General features: G+C 40.1%; 1 protein-coding gene across 2 annotated transcripts in view; it reads right to left on the bottom strand.

Moving 5' to 3' along the window:
* The window catches only part of LOC131068618 (probable lipid-A-disaccharide synthase, mitochondrial), a 237,992-nt gene that overhangs the window by 138,704 nt on the left and 83,804 nt on the right, over nt 1-15,484 (bottom strand). For both annotated transcript variants that reach the window (XM_058003850.2, XM_058003849.2), the window contains exon 5: nt 8,889-8,967. In XM_058003850.2, the coding sequence (XP_057859833.1) occupies nt 8,889-8,967 (79 nt within the window). The remainder of the gene's footprint in view (nt 1-8,888; nt 8,968-15,484) is intronic.

A 15,484-nucleotide genomic window follows, 5' to 3' on the forward strand; every position in this document is an offset into this window, starting at 1 on the left:
ATTTCCTTCCACCTGCAGCCATAGTTATCTCCAGGTTCGTACAGGGAACGATACCAAAATGTTTAGTCCTTACGGTGAGGTTGGTAAACTCGCAAATAAACGGAGATATTCCACACGTACCAACAATTCATATCACAATAACATTAACATATATTAAAGAATAAATAACAATTACAAAACAGCTATGGCAGAATAATAATATCTTTATTGGAATCTCAATTATACCAGTACAATCACAATCTGTTGAGGTTCCATCCATACCGTCACTAACTACCAACTACCCCACGGGAACCTCCCGGCAACTCATACATAACAGAACATAAACACCCAAACCAACTATAAACTAACATGTGTTATTGACCCCTAACATTGCAGACACTAGCACCTGCAGTAGTGAACATCACCTTTGTTAACCTTTACATAACGGAAAGATTTTTCCTATTCTGTATTTTGATGGCAATTTGAGTGCATAAATTGAGTAGACCAAGCTAAAAAGACCTTGTTAACAGCTTCTATTTATGGCGGATATGTGATAATTGCTTAAGCCTGTTGACGTGTATTTTGTACACAATCATACACAGAATAAAATACCCAAGGGTACCTTATCCTCTCTTGATTAAAGCCTCTGATTGCTGAAGATGTCGCAAAAAAGGATCAATCAGGGTGACTCCAATGTTCTTTTATGTAGGGTCTCTACGTGTGGATAAGCACCAGTGGTTGTTGTAAATGCTGTTTCATCAAGGGGCCTTACGTTCTCCGATTTGCAGGAACAAGATTTCCTAAAACTAACAGGTTCTCAAAAAGATCAAAAGGTAGAGTTTGCAAGGGATAAATTCTAATCTAATCCTAAGAATGACCCAATGTAGGCTAGACTTGGTAAGCTTCTACCAATTTCAATATTGCCATGAAATAACAACCCAACTGAAATTGATGCGATCTTCTAAGGTAACAAATGATTTTTCAATTCATCAAGGATCATAGACACTACCACAAAGGCACATATCCAAAGCTCAATGACGATTGAAGGTTCAAGTAATTCAAGTCTCTCCAGTTGACCACACAAGGCGTTCCTACAATCAGTAAGAAGCTAGTGGTTTGGAATGTGAATCTCACCAAAATCAAGCCCAACACTTAGTCCTTCAAACTTAAATACTACTTCGACTGAGAATGATTCAAGAAAACAAACAACCATGAAGATAGCCACAAGAAATGCAATAAAACACCATAACTTCAATATTTTATTGATCTCAAAGCCAAAATAGACAACAATTGCTTGAAATTCTTTCTTCAAAACTCAATCTTGCTACAAAATAACTTTCTTCTCTCCAAAAGCTCTAGTCTTCTAACTATTTCTTATTGCTCACTATTTCTAATTATCAAAATGAAAATGAATGAGGGTATATATAGCATCCTCAATTACAATGAACGGCCCAGATCAAAAGAAGATCAACAGCTGATATTCTGACACCTAAACCCTAATTAGGGTTTTATTACAAAAGTTCCCTTTTTATTGAACAATATTAAATGCATAGCCAAATATTTAATTTGGCATAAAAATCTAGGAAACATAGACCAATGACAATTAAGGTGCCATGTCATCTATAACAACCTCTCTTCTAGAAACTTATTCCCTTTCCAATGCTCCTTTTTAGCATATGCAATGAATCTGGACACGATTCCTTCAATCTCAGCAATAGGAATCTCGGGAAGATTCCTCATTTGTTCCTCTAAGTGAATAATCTGATCAAAGGCCTTGAGAAGAGCTACGTCCCATCCAGGCTCGAGCTCTTTGATTTTCTCAATCAGGAGCATAGTGGCGAACATTTGATCTCTTTGCCCATCTGTGATAACATTCTCATCTTTGCAAAAGATGACCTTGACCTTTTCCTCCAACTCTTGAAGATTCACATCTGTCTCATCCCCAATTCTCCTGCCAAGAATAGAACACAACACCTCAAACACCTTGTCCTAAATCGAATGAATGACCTCCTCAACTTGATTGCATTTTGTACTAATGTCTTCGAAAAGAACTTCCTTCATCTGAAGTAGAGTTGACCACTAGAGCAAATTATGAGCTCCTCCATCCATTATCTTTTCTTGTGCTAAAATCTTCCTTGGTGTTTGTCTGATTACTTGCAGAACAGGAATGATAACATCTCTAGTGTGGGCAAAGGCGGCTACTGTTATCATTAGGTTATGAATGATCTCAAGGACCTGGATAGCTCGATGGGTAGTCTGCATCATTCTTGTAGCGAACTCAATGGCAACGGTATGAGATTTGTCAATCCAAGAGCTCATAAGTTGAACCAAGCTCTTAACTCTTTCTGCCTCACCAACTAATTCAAGGGGAAGTGCTTGCACAGGAGATATTGCTGGATCCTGACGTCCCAAAGGCTGATTGAGATGGCTAAAGTAGCCTCTCCAAGCACCGACCTCTCGCTCAAGCTTTCTATTCTTTTCCATTTCTTCCTTAAGTTTATCTTTAAGTGCCTCAAATGAATCAGTGGCCTCATCTAGTGTCTGCTCGGCTGTGAGTGGACCAAGCTCAAATGTTTCTACATCATACTCCTCTGCCAGGATTTCACCTTCATATTTGTCCACTGCTGGTGTAGCTATCTGCAATTTCCTAGATCCTGTCTCATCTCTGATCATCTTGGACATCTTGGTAGCCTTCCTTCTCTCTGTCACTTCCTGAGAATTTCCAACAAGGCTTTCTAAATCAATTACATTATCTTCATCTTCAATCACAATTACCCTTGTTAGCCTCTCCTTTAACCAGTCCGGAATGGCGGACCTTGTCTCTCTAACTTGTATTTCTTTAGGCACTGATGGCTCTTCTTCTCGGAGAGGAGATGTCACTTCGTCATCATTCCTGTCTTCATGCAGCTCATTGACTTGGGGAGATTGACTTGATGAACGTTGAGATGCTCGCCTTTCCTCATGTTTATCATTCTGGACCATTGACTCCATAGATTCCTCAACTTCAAGTACCCTCTTCTCTTGTCCTTGACTTGTCCTTTTTTCATGTTGGGAAGATGTGCTAGATGAGTGACCTCGATGGGCCTCTTGCTTCTTCATGGAAGGTTCCCTTTTCTCAGGTCTTTCTTTCCTCTTCGTGCTTCTAGGATGAGGATTGCCTTCACTTACGCATCTAGGGTGAGGATTGTCTTCACTTGTACTCTTAGGATGAGGATTGCCTTCGCTTGTGCTTGCTCCTCCTTCCCCTGGCCTTTCCTCCAAAGTAAAAGTCATCGATATGTTCTGTTCTCTCAACTTTTGATGTTGTATATCCACCCATCTGCGAGTACAAGACAAAATCGGAGCCATCAAAGTTCTCAAGTCTGTAATTTCAGGCTCGTTCCAATCTATCTTCACTGTCTTGTCCTCTCGGTCATAAGATGATTGGAGATGTCTGCCACTGTCCTGGGCTTGATCGGCCACTCTGTAAACTTTGCATTTCCTGATGAGATCTAAAGGCAATCTGGAATGCATCTTTCTTTTCACCTCTAAATCACTTGAGAGATTCATCAGAAAGTCCTCTATCTGAGATTCGTGCTTGTACTTTCTACCAACTGTTTCTTCTATATATCCATAAGGATCAAAATTCTCTCTCAAGGCAAAGAATGAAAATGAATATAAGGCCAACTCTTTCTCTGCATCATCCATGGCTAGAGCATTAGGACATACCTCAACTGAATTCCCTAGTATGATAGGCACAGGAATTCCATTTCCATGCCTGTGCCTGAATGCCTTTGCATAAGCTGCCAACTGCCTAGTCACTTCCAGTAACACTATTCTGTCTGTCGGATATCTTGGCAACATATATGGAGGTGAAGGACACCCATGAACTCTAACATATGTAAACTTCTGGAATTGGATAAACCAAGCACCATACCTCTTTACAAGCTCCTGTGCATCTTGAGATATCCGATTGTGAATCCCACCTTGCAATGTCCTGGTGATGTTCATCGTGAAGGTATCATTAACTAACTTGTAGTTACTTCCAGGTGGATGATGCAAATGAACATAAGATTCACAAACTCTGACTTCTCCAGGTCCTCTTTCGATCACTCCTCTGTGAGGTAGTCCTGCATATTCAAAACTCCTGATCAAGGCATACATAATGTACGAGCTCATGTGGAAGGATTTAGTAGCCTTCAGTCTTCTCAACTGCACGTCCAAGCAATGGCTAATAATTCTAGCCCAATGAATTGTTCCTTTTCCTTGAACTATCACTTGGATGAAGTAGAACATCCACTTCTCAAAATAGAAGGCTTGAGGAGCCCATGTAACTCGATTGAGTAAGGTTATCAAATCTCTGTACTCCTCCTGGAAGTTGATCCTATGTGGTGTGTTTGGAACCTTGCTCAGGCGAGGACCACTCTTGAGTAACCAATTCTTATTGATGATGCTTAAGCAAGTGTCTGGATCATCTTCGTACATGGATCTGGCTCCTTCCAAGCTTTTATAAATCATATCTTTATGCTCTGGTAGATGGAGAGCTTCATTAAGAGCCTCTTCTGAAAGGTAAGCCAAAGTGTTTCCTTCCTTTGACACGATTGATCTGGATTGTGGGTCATAATGGCAGGCACACTCGATCATCAGCTCAGGACACTGGACTGTTGGAGAGAAGCCGGCCGCCTTGATAATGCCACTTTCAATTATTCTCCTTGCGACAGGTGATGGCTTTCCAAGATAAGGGACCTCTCGAAACTTCTTCACACTGAAGTTTCCCAAGCTGGTATCTCCAATGTTGCTCCATTTTGACACGATCTTGGTCTCCAATTCTTCATTCCTTTGATCTTCCTTCATGAGGGCTGGACGATTGGTGGATGCTCTTGCCTTTGGGGTCGCCATCTTGACACCTACACAACATTTCATAATGAGCAATATACCTTGGAACGTAGAAATATAGACTGGATTTAAGTTTTAAATTTAGGAAACTTCATGATAAATCTTTGAATTATCATTTCCTAAATACGATTATGCAATTGGAAATTCAAAATTTCAAAATTTGAACAAGGGAGATTTTGCCATACCTCTCTTTCAGAACTAGCTCTAAAAAACGATGCAAAAATTAAGAAATTTGCTAGGCAAAATGAAGATCGAAGTCCTCTAGCAAATGCGCCTCCTTCATCAACTTCACCACCCTTTGGGGTCTTCAACGCCTTGAGGAAAACTCGCTCCACCTCTAACCTCCAACAAAGTTCGCACTCCTTCTTGGATCAAAATTCGCACTTCTTCTTGGATCAAAATTCGCACTTCTATTGCTTCTCCAAATCGCATTTAAATAAATGATTGAATGATGGATTAAAATGCTTCAACATACCTCTCTTATATAGGCGCTCACTATTGCAATTGCCCATAGGCCGACTTGGAAAATAGGCAAAAATAAATAAAAATTCAATAAGAGAAGAGGCCAACTTTGCAAAAAAAACATTAAAATAACATCCCCAAGCGCTCTCTTTTTAAATTTAATTTAATAATAATTAATTTTAAATGCCTTTACAATTAAAAATTTTGATTTTTTAAAGGCTTAAATTAATTATTAAATATCAACGCACATTTATTAAATGCAAATTTAATTAAAATATTTCAAGGATTTGGCAAATTTGGCATTTAATATGAGTTTTTCAAAGTACGCGCTCAAGCATGGGAATATAGTGGACATGAATAACATCGCTCTGGTCCCTGGGAGAGGGACAGGAGCGCCCTTTTATCTTTGGCCTTGCATTTCTTGCTTTTCTCGTTCAAAGTTTTATCCTGGACGTCCAAAATGGCCTTTTCGCTTGGAATCTTGAGTTTGATTTATTCCATCTTGGGAAGGAGTGTATCTTAAAACATTTTCGAGCTAGTCCCTTGGTGAGGGACAGGAGCGATCCCACCTTTGTCCTTGGTCTTTTCCAATAGCCAATTCATGTTGCAGGGCAATTAAAGATCTTCCTTGTTTGTTCTATGCATGCCTAACTCGTTTCTCCCAAACAAAATGAGCTCTTCCAAGGATATTCGCCCTGGTCCTTCAGTGAAGGACAGGAGCGATTTTTTGCTTTTGAGCTTAAAATTGTTGATTCTTGAGGTTAACTCCTTGTTCATCGTCTTCCTAAAGACATTTTTGACTTTGCATGATCTTGCCTTGACGTGATTTTGGAAAGGAATGATTGATTCTATAGAAATCGCCCTGGTCCTCCAGTGAAGGACAGGAGCGATCTTTAGTCCATGGCACAAATCCTTAATCATATCAATATCTAATTATCTTCAAGGCGTAAAACATCATTGCTTACTCCATCTTGAGTGTTGGAAACGAAAGTGGCATTTTAAAATTAGGCATACTTGAATATTTCGCTCTGGTCCCTTGGTGAGGGACAGGAGCGCCTTAGCCAATTTCATCAAGTTTTGTGGTTTTTCGCAACTTCGTTCTTCTTTGAAGCATTCCAAATATCATCACCATCATGTGCCTTGGCCTGGATTCGACCAAATTTGGAAGGGAAGACTTGATAATGCATTTTTCGCCCTGGTCCCTAGGTGAGGGACAGGAGCGCCTTGGCCATTATAGGCTCCACTTGTGTTTTGCAATCTTTCAAAATTATCCTCAATGGATCGATTATGCCCTCCTTTACTCCTCTCAAACGAAAAACTTGCTTTTCCTTGGCCAGAAACTTGTCCCTTGAGAAAATCGCTCTGGTCCCTGGGAGAGGGACAGGAGCTTCCTTAAACAAATCGCCCTGGTCCCTGGGTGAGGGACAGGAGCGCCTACTGCAACTTGGATCGATTTTTTCCATTGTGGCCCATTCAAGTTATATTCAACGAGCAAAACATACTTCCTTCGTCCTCCTCAAATCGCGAAATCACTTAAATCCTGTGAGGATAATGCAAATTTGGAGTTCAAGCTCCGGTCCTTCAGTGAGGGACAGGAGCGCCTTTATCTTTCTAGGCCAAAAGCTCAACCTTTCATTGCTAACAACCAAGTCTGGATACTCCATTATGCTCGCTTCATCTTTCCTTGAGTCCTTGATGCTCCAGTTTGATCAACCAAGACCCAAGAATGACCAAAACAAGCCATTTCGCCCTGGTCCTTCAGTGAAGGACAGGAGCGAATTTACCTTAAACCTTAAAAACTTGTCATTTTTGAGTCTTCAAAATCTTCAAAATCTTCAAATCACGTTCGATCATATCCCGTGGTGACCCTGCATGAAACAATTAAAACAAGTCAATAACCAAGATGCACCAAACATCATTTTCGCCCTGGTCCCTGAGAGAGGGACAGGAGCGAATTTGCCCTTATAAGCCAAAATGTCAAAATTTAGGTCTTCAGTCACTTCACAAGGCATAATTAGGTCATTTCTAAGGCCAGGAATCAGTTATCAAGCCATCAAAAATTTGGTCAGAAATTACCTAGACTAAAAAAATGCATGATTCCATCATTAAAATGCTAACACTTAGACAAAATTTGAATGTGCCCTCAAAATCTTGACTGGACCTATCCTGAGACATACCTAACCTACCTGACAGGCTCATCATACTTCAAAATTTGCACCCCTCGGGAGGATGCTCAATAACCTTCAAAAAAAACTCGACTAGACTCGGCCTGAAAATGTCAAAAGGAAACTCCTAAGGCTTAACCCTAGTCCAGACGACTCACTCACTTACTCAAAACCCTAAAAGCAGAGAGAAGAACAGGAAAACAAAAGCAAAAGAGGGGGTCCCCATTTTAATGGGGCGATGTGTGAAATGGTCACAACAAAGCCCTAAGCAATGATTTCTAAGTTGGAATCCAGAAACAAATTGTTCAACCTTTCCATTAACCACCCCCCACTAACTCCTATATAATTTGTAAATTCTATCTTGAAAATTCTTCACTAACTTGATGTGGCATCCCTGATAGATTTGGTCAGACTATAATGCTACATAAAGCCTGGATTACAGATGGATTTGATGAAGAGGAAGTATTCCTTGGACCTTGATGTTCTTAATTAGCATATACTTAATCTGTACTGCCACATTGACACTTCATATTCTTGCAAACTGTAATCTAAAAAAACACATGCTATCAATAGCATATGACACAACATATGTTTTCAAGGCCCAGCTGTAAATATAAGGCAATTAGGGTTTTTGCTAGGACCCAATGGGAATTGTTAAGATTTTTCTTGTCTCTGGAGACATAATGGCATTGTTACCAAGAGACAGGGATGGTTACCAGTATGCTATTCTTAAAAAAAAGCAGAAGCTTACTTGGACTACTGAAACAGATGTCAGCAGAAGCATATATTAGGCATAGATTAATTAGATTGATATTTGACAATCAATGTTATGTTTCATACCATAAGGTGCATCGTCATATTACAAACCTTCAAGACATTATAATGTTATGTACCAATGCAATAGGTCTCACATGATAACATTCAGCTCTAACCTAGGAATTCCCTTTTTGAGAACCTCTCTATATTTCTGCAAATCAAGTAAACTAATGTATGGAAATTTTATGTTTTTCAAATAATGCACGGTAGACTCGGAAATCAAATGTTGTGTATTATAATGCCTTTGTTTGGAAAGCATTTCCATTCCTTTAAGATGATATGTTACTAGAGTATAATCTATAAAATTAACGTCTATAAATTTATTGTTATCTTCCACTACAAGGCTCAAAAATATATCTTTCACTACTGTGCAATAATTCTTGCAGCTTTTTAATCTTGAGCTCTAAGATAAAAGTTGCATATCCAGGATTCTGCAGTTTCCATTATGCTGATAAAAATTAATACAACAATTACAAATTTCATATTCTTATCTTTCTTTTTCCTCAAATGCATAGTACTTTAAAAAAACGGATGCACATTTCTTTTTGTAATTTTTGCAAAGGAATATCCACATATAAAAAGATATGTTACCAGCAGATAGTCCATTTTCTTTTCGAAACTTTGCACCATCTCCAACTACCTTCCACTTACTCCTCTCTAAGTTGTCACCCTGTGAAAAGGCCAAAGTCTCAATAATAAGTCTTGACAAAATTGAAGATTACCAAATCGTTAAAATTGTCATAAAGCTACAGGTTATTGCACATGCATAAGAATGTCTGAATGTCCCAATTCAAAAGAAACACCTTCAACTACATGATATTGAAACCAACTCAAATTACCCTTTAGCACCAATGAACGCAACTCATATTTAATGCTGAATGTTAGAACGAGTCACACATCTCAGAAATCTAAGTAGCATGTTAATCATAGGATAGGATACTCTTAAGTTGTTTCAAATTGCAACTTCAAGGATCAGGCCTTTACTAGAGAGATTGGAAGTGGCTGTCATAACTATGTGACAAAATACTTGTGTCACCAAACAAGGCACGTTGATCCCATTTCTCTGTAGTTCAACAAGAAGTGGGGGCTGACCAATCCTGCAGCACAGCGGCAAAGAAACAGCCAATATATTTTGAAATCAAAATCGTCTTTCAAACACAATGTCATGGAGTAGTAAGTGGTTTACAAAGGCCTGACGAATGAATCCAGGCTTCATAAGGTTGTCATGTCAGATTCTTCTGAAAATAGTCAATGCCAGAAGGACTTTTTGGACATGCTTACAAGCTAAATTTACATTCCTTCATGGTGATTAAATATAGTCAATGCCTGTGGATATATTTTAAATAAATAATAAATAAATATTTAACAGTCAATATGAATAAAAAAATTAATATTTAATATTTAACAGTCTGATATTAAACAAAAAAAAGTAAATGCATCAGACCGTTAAATATTATTTATTATTTATTAATAATAAATAATGTTTAATATTTATAATAAATTTAACAGTCTGATGCATTAAATATTTAACAAAACAATTAAATAAATTTAACAGTCAATGCGTTGGAGAGGTGGATGCATTAAATGTTTAACACTGATATAAATAAATTTAACAGTCTGATGCAAATTTAAAATAATAAATTTAAGTTTCTAATTCGTCAAAAAAAAGTTGGCAAACTATATTATTACTTTTCTTATTTTTTCTCATAAAATAAGAAGGCATATATTTGCGACATTTTGCAAAAACTCAAATAATGTAATTCCAAAATCAATTTGAGCAAAAAAACATCAGACTGGTAAAAGTTTTTGAATTTTTATTTCGTTTTGCAAATTGTAGAATGTCAGGGGGGGAAACAAGGCTTGTATCACTTCTAGAAGTATGTTGACCGTGTTCCAAGGCCAAAAGGAACAGGTGGAACAGCCACTATTAAATGTAAACTTTGTCCATTGGCATGGAAAGGTACCTAAACGAGGGTGAAGGCTCATTTCCTTCACCTATCAGGAAATGGTGTTGAAGGTTGTAAAAATGAGTCAGAATGATATGAGGTTGTGAGGGAGCAAGAAAGGGCTGATGGGAAAGTTTATAATATGAGCTTCTCTCATGCTTCAACCACAAGGGCAACTAGAGAGCCAGAGGTAAATGTGTCTTCTAGTGCTATAGGAGCACAACAGTCTGAGTCTAACAAGAGACCACATACTAGCATCTCAAACCCCATTAAAAGGCTATTTGATATGCAAGGTCGAGAAGCAGTTGATGCAGCAATTGGACGCTTCTTTTATGCAAATGGAATACCGTTTAATGTCGCTTGCTCACCTTTCTATACAGAGATGGTCTAAGCTATCAACAATGGACCAGTTGGGTATAAACCACCTAGGTCTGAAAAGCTTGGCACAACTTTAATTGACAAGGAAAAAACTCGATTAGAGCAACAAACTGCACCAATGAAGAGAGTGTGGTCTACGGAAGGTTGCACTATAGTGATGGATGGTTGGACAGATGCTAGAAATCGTCAACTACTTAATGTCATGGTCACATGTACCAAAAGGCCTTATTTTTCGAAGGCAATACACTGCTCAGGGCAAGAAAAGAATGCAGATTTTCTTCATAACCAGCTATGTGACAGCATTGAGGAGGTGGGGGCATCACATGTACTCCAAGTTATTACCGATGCTGCCCCTGTTTGTAAAGCAGTAGGAATGATGGTGCAAAACAAGTACAAGCATATATTTTGGACACCATATTGTGTGCATTCATTGAACAAATGCACTCAAAGATATTGGCAAGTTCCAGTGGATTTTAGACCTCATAGAAAAGGACAGAAAAATACAGATGTTCATATGTAACCATCACCACACTCAAGCCATTTATCATATGTTTGCCAAGGTGGAACTTCTCAAACCAGCTGATACAAAGTTTGCTTCCTACTTTATTCTTCTTGACCCACCTTTGTGAAGTCAAGGGAGCTTTGTGTTCCACGGTTGTTAGTGATGCACGGGCATCTTGGAGGCAATCTACACCAGATATTGCAGTTCAGGTGAGAGGTTTTGTTCTTGATGGCCATTTTGGAGCTGATGTGAGATTTGTTGTGGATTTTATTAGGCCCATATGTGAGGTGATTTTTGTTTTTTGTTTGTGTATCAGCATCAAACCATCAATGTTTTTGAATTTCAATATATAATGATGCTGCTCATATGAAATATCAAATATGTAGTGTGACTCTTGAACTCTTTGACACAATGACATTTGAAATTTGTGTATTTAAACTTGAAAGTTAATATTTGATTTGTTAAACTTTTCCTCTATTCTTGTTTTCAAAATAATATGTTATGATATTTACTGAAAAAATTATAAAATTATATTAAAAAAAAAATTGCCGTCTCCAAGTACACCTGTCTCCTACTTTTTAAAATTTGTCATTCCAGTACCAGTACCCATCTTCAACGTACCCAACTACCCCCGTCTCCTAGTAACCTTGTCTTTTAGTCTTCAATTCAAGGAAGTTGTCCTTTCAGATTGTCCCGGTACCTCTAATGCAGCAAGGTATTGGTGATGCGTTTTCTTTATAATATGTTGGACCAATGGCTCTTTACAAAGTGGCTACAGTTTGAAATTCATTCATTGTGGGTGCTGACAAGGTATTTTCTTGGCTTTAGGATGACATGTTGAAAGAGAATGGTATGGGAGTTGTAGGATACCCCCTAGTCAAAAGCATCAATTAGGGAGGACTTTGTATCTAAATTGGCTGAGGCAGTCCCAAAAACCGTCCAAAGACTAAGGCTTCTCTTCGTTGTGATGTCCTCGATATAATTAAATAATAAATCTAATTACTTTATTGTAAGGCCCCAAATTTAATAAACAAATCTTTCGGGCCCTTTTATTTAATTAGTTTAGGCAAGTTTTGGTTGGTCGTGTCGACCCATTTGTAACACTTCGGGAAGTTTCCCGGAGCCCATATATATGGTTGTGTTAGTCATTGTTGTAGGTATGCGAATTTTGATATTTTGTTCTCTCCTGTGCGAATTCTTGTTGGAGTTCTGGTATCTGCCATTTCGAAGGTGAAAGACCCTCCCTATTTGGTATTTGCAGTTTCGGTGAGATTCACCCCTCACCCTATTCTGTTTATTTGTACTCGTTTCGGATTTGGCAAATCTTGAATCTCATCATTGTTTATCACTCCAGTTGCAGATCTGTTACTCCGATACATTCAGAATTTATTGCTTACGGAAGATCAACCCTTCACCGCACATTCACTGGAGCACACCGTACGGTTATTCCAACTTACACACCCACCCTACGCCATACCTCCACCGTACGCCATTCCTCCACCATATGCCTTACCTCCCACTGTATGCCATTCCTCCACCGTACGCCTTACCTCCCACCGTACATCATTCCTCCACCGTACACCCTCACCTTCACCGCACGGTCACATCCGCATGCTCTCCCTATTGTCGTACATTGGCAAGGGAACATTACAGTGGTATCAAAGCTTGTGATCTTGCCAGCCTGTCATGTAGTAGATGCAAGTGTACACCCAAAGGAGGTACCGTTCGGCCGATCGAATGGGTGAACCACGGGATCCTGCAAGAGAAGTCATGGCACTATTAAGGGAGCTAACCAAAAGCCAAGCTCAGCTCAACGACACCCTAACCAGAGGAGAACAACGACAACAAATCATGGAGGAAACCTTATGACAATTGGCCTTGGGAAAAACGAATGGAGAACAAAATAGGCAGGGTGATGATTCGGTCACGGGAAGGTCAAACGTCCAACACTCACATTCACAACCGTTGATGCCGATTTTTCCTTAGAAATCAGAAGCACCACGCAGGGAACAAGAGCCCACCTTTTAGGAGATGCAAGCACAATTGAACCAAGATTGGAGTGATGCAAATCTCAAGGGAGACATATCCTTCAAGGATTATGTGGATCTCCGGATGAAATACTCGGGCGGCAGAAGTCGGGGCCATTATGGACACTATAACCATGACATCAAGCGGAAGGTTGGCAAGATCAACCTGTCATCCTTTCATGGGGCCGGAGCGACCTCGACACAAGCCTGGGTTCAAAAAGCAGATACTTACTTCCAACTCAACCCAATGCCTGAAGATGAAGCTATCAAGTTTGCAGCACTCCACTTGGAAGGGGTCGGGCATGAATGGTGGCATCATGGAATGGTCACTCTTGCCATGACCAGATAACCTCCTATGCCGAATTCACAGAGAAGCTCATAGATCGATTTGACAGGAAAGATCCAAAACTCAATTTCAAGGAGTGTGCGCAACTAAAGCAGTCGAGATCTGTGGACAGTTACATCACAGAATTCTAGAGACTATCTGTGTTGGTAACTGACATCTCAGAGCGGAGATTGGTGGTCTTGTTCATGGACGGATTGATGGAACCACTGAAAGGTTGGGTGAAAGGGTTCAACCCCAGCACGCTCACGCAGGCAATAAAAAAGGCTCGTAACATGGCAACATCCTCCTCTTCCAGAAATTTTGCACATACCAAACCAACTTTCGTTCCGAGGGAGAAGGATAATAAACCCTTTCCGAAGGGGTCATCGCTCGATGAAGCCACAAGACAAGAACTCGGAAGGAAGAAGCTTTGTTTCACCTGCAGGGAACCATGGGAAGCAGGACACCGATGTTTAAGCAAAGGAAAGATTCAATATATTGAAGTAATGTCCGATGGAGAAGAGGAGCATGAGGAAAGCGAAACCTCAAGGGAAGAATCTGCCGAAGAAACTAATCTGGCGGAGAGAATCTCCACATTGGTACGGAGGGGTGGCATCATTGCCACACTGACAGGTACCCCAAGGTGCAGTGTATTTAGAGTACATGGCGCACTCTAAGGGCAACGAGTTCTTGTTATGCTCGATAGTGGGGCCTCGCTCAACTTCATAAACTCAAAACTCATCACCCGAAGGGGTTTGTGTACAAAGGAGCATGAAGGGTTCGATGTCAATGTAGCAGGAGGCAATCTCCTATCATGCACTCACTTGGTTCCGCAAATGAGCATCACCATGGGAAATTACACGGTGACCGACGATTTCTTTGTTGTAGATCTGGATGACACAGATGTCATATTGGGCATTCAAAGGATGGAAACCCTCGACCAGTACACGCAGAGCTTCAAAAGGATGGAGTTCTCATTCGAGGTGGATGGTAATAAAGTGGTTATTAGGGAAATGTCGAATGGCGGCTCGAGGGAGATTTCCGCCAAAAGAATGGAAGCCATCTTCAAACATGATGAAGTAGTCCGGGCAGCACATTGCTTGATCTCAACAAAACCTGTGAAAGAGCAACCGACTTACTATCAGGATGAGGGACTTCAATCGGTTCTGGAGGAGCATAGTTTGGTCTTCGCTGATATTCCACCTGGTATACCCCCACACCCAGGGTTTGAGCACACCATCGAGTTGGAGGAAGGAGCAAAACCCGTTATCACCACACCCTATCGCCACCCAAAGAAGTTCAAAGATGAGATAGAGAAAACGATCCAGGAACTCCTCGATAAAGGATGGATCCGGCCCATTTCTAGCCCCTTTGCGGTGGTATTGGTGAAGAAGGACGGAACTCTCAGAATGTGTGTCGACTATCGTGCACTAAACAAGAAGAAAATCAAAAATAAGTACCCCATTCCCAGGATCGATGAGCTACTGGACGAACTACATGGCACAATCTATTTCTCCAAGATTGATCTCCGCTCTGGCTACCATCAGATCCGTATGAGGGAGCAATATGTGGAAAAGACAGCCTTTCGCCACCATTACGAACACTATGAGTTCTTGGTCATGCCGTTTGGATTAACCAATGCTCCGGCCACTTTTCAGTCTTGCATGAACTACATCTTCAACAAGCAACTGCGTAAGTTCCTATTGGTATTCTTCGATGACATACTCATCTACAGCAAGACTTGGGAGGAACACGTGGGGCATTTGGATGAAGTATTGGGGGTTATCGAATCACAATCACTGTACGCCAAAAGGTCCAAATGTGAATTTGGAATGACCGAGGTCCTGTACTTGGGTCACGTCATCAGCGCCCAGGGGGTACAATTTCACCAAGAGAAGATTCAGGCCATTTTGGATTGGCCTCCACCCAAGACTCTCTCGGAGCTGCGTGGATTTTTCGGTTTGTGTAGTTATTATAGAAGGTTTGTAAAAGGATTCTCACAGCTAGGG

This window comes from Cryptomeria japonica, chromosome 3, assembly GCF_030272615.1.
Source record: "Cryptomeria japonica chromosome 3, Sugi_1.0, whole genome shotgun sequence".
Lineage (NCBI taxonomy): Eukaryota > Viridiplantae > Streptophyta > Pinopsida > Cupressales > Cupressaceae > Cryptomeria > Cryptomeria japonica.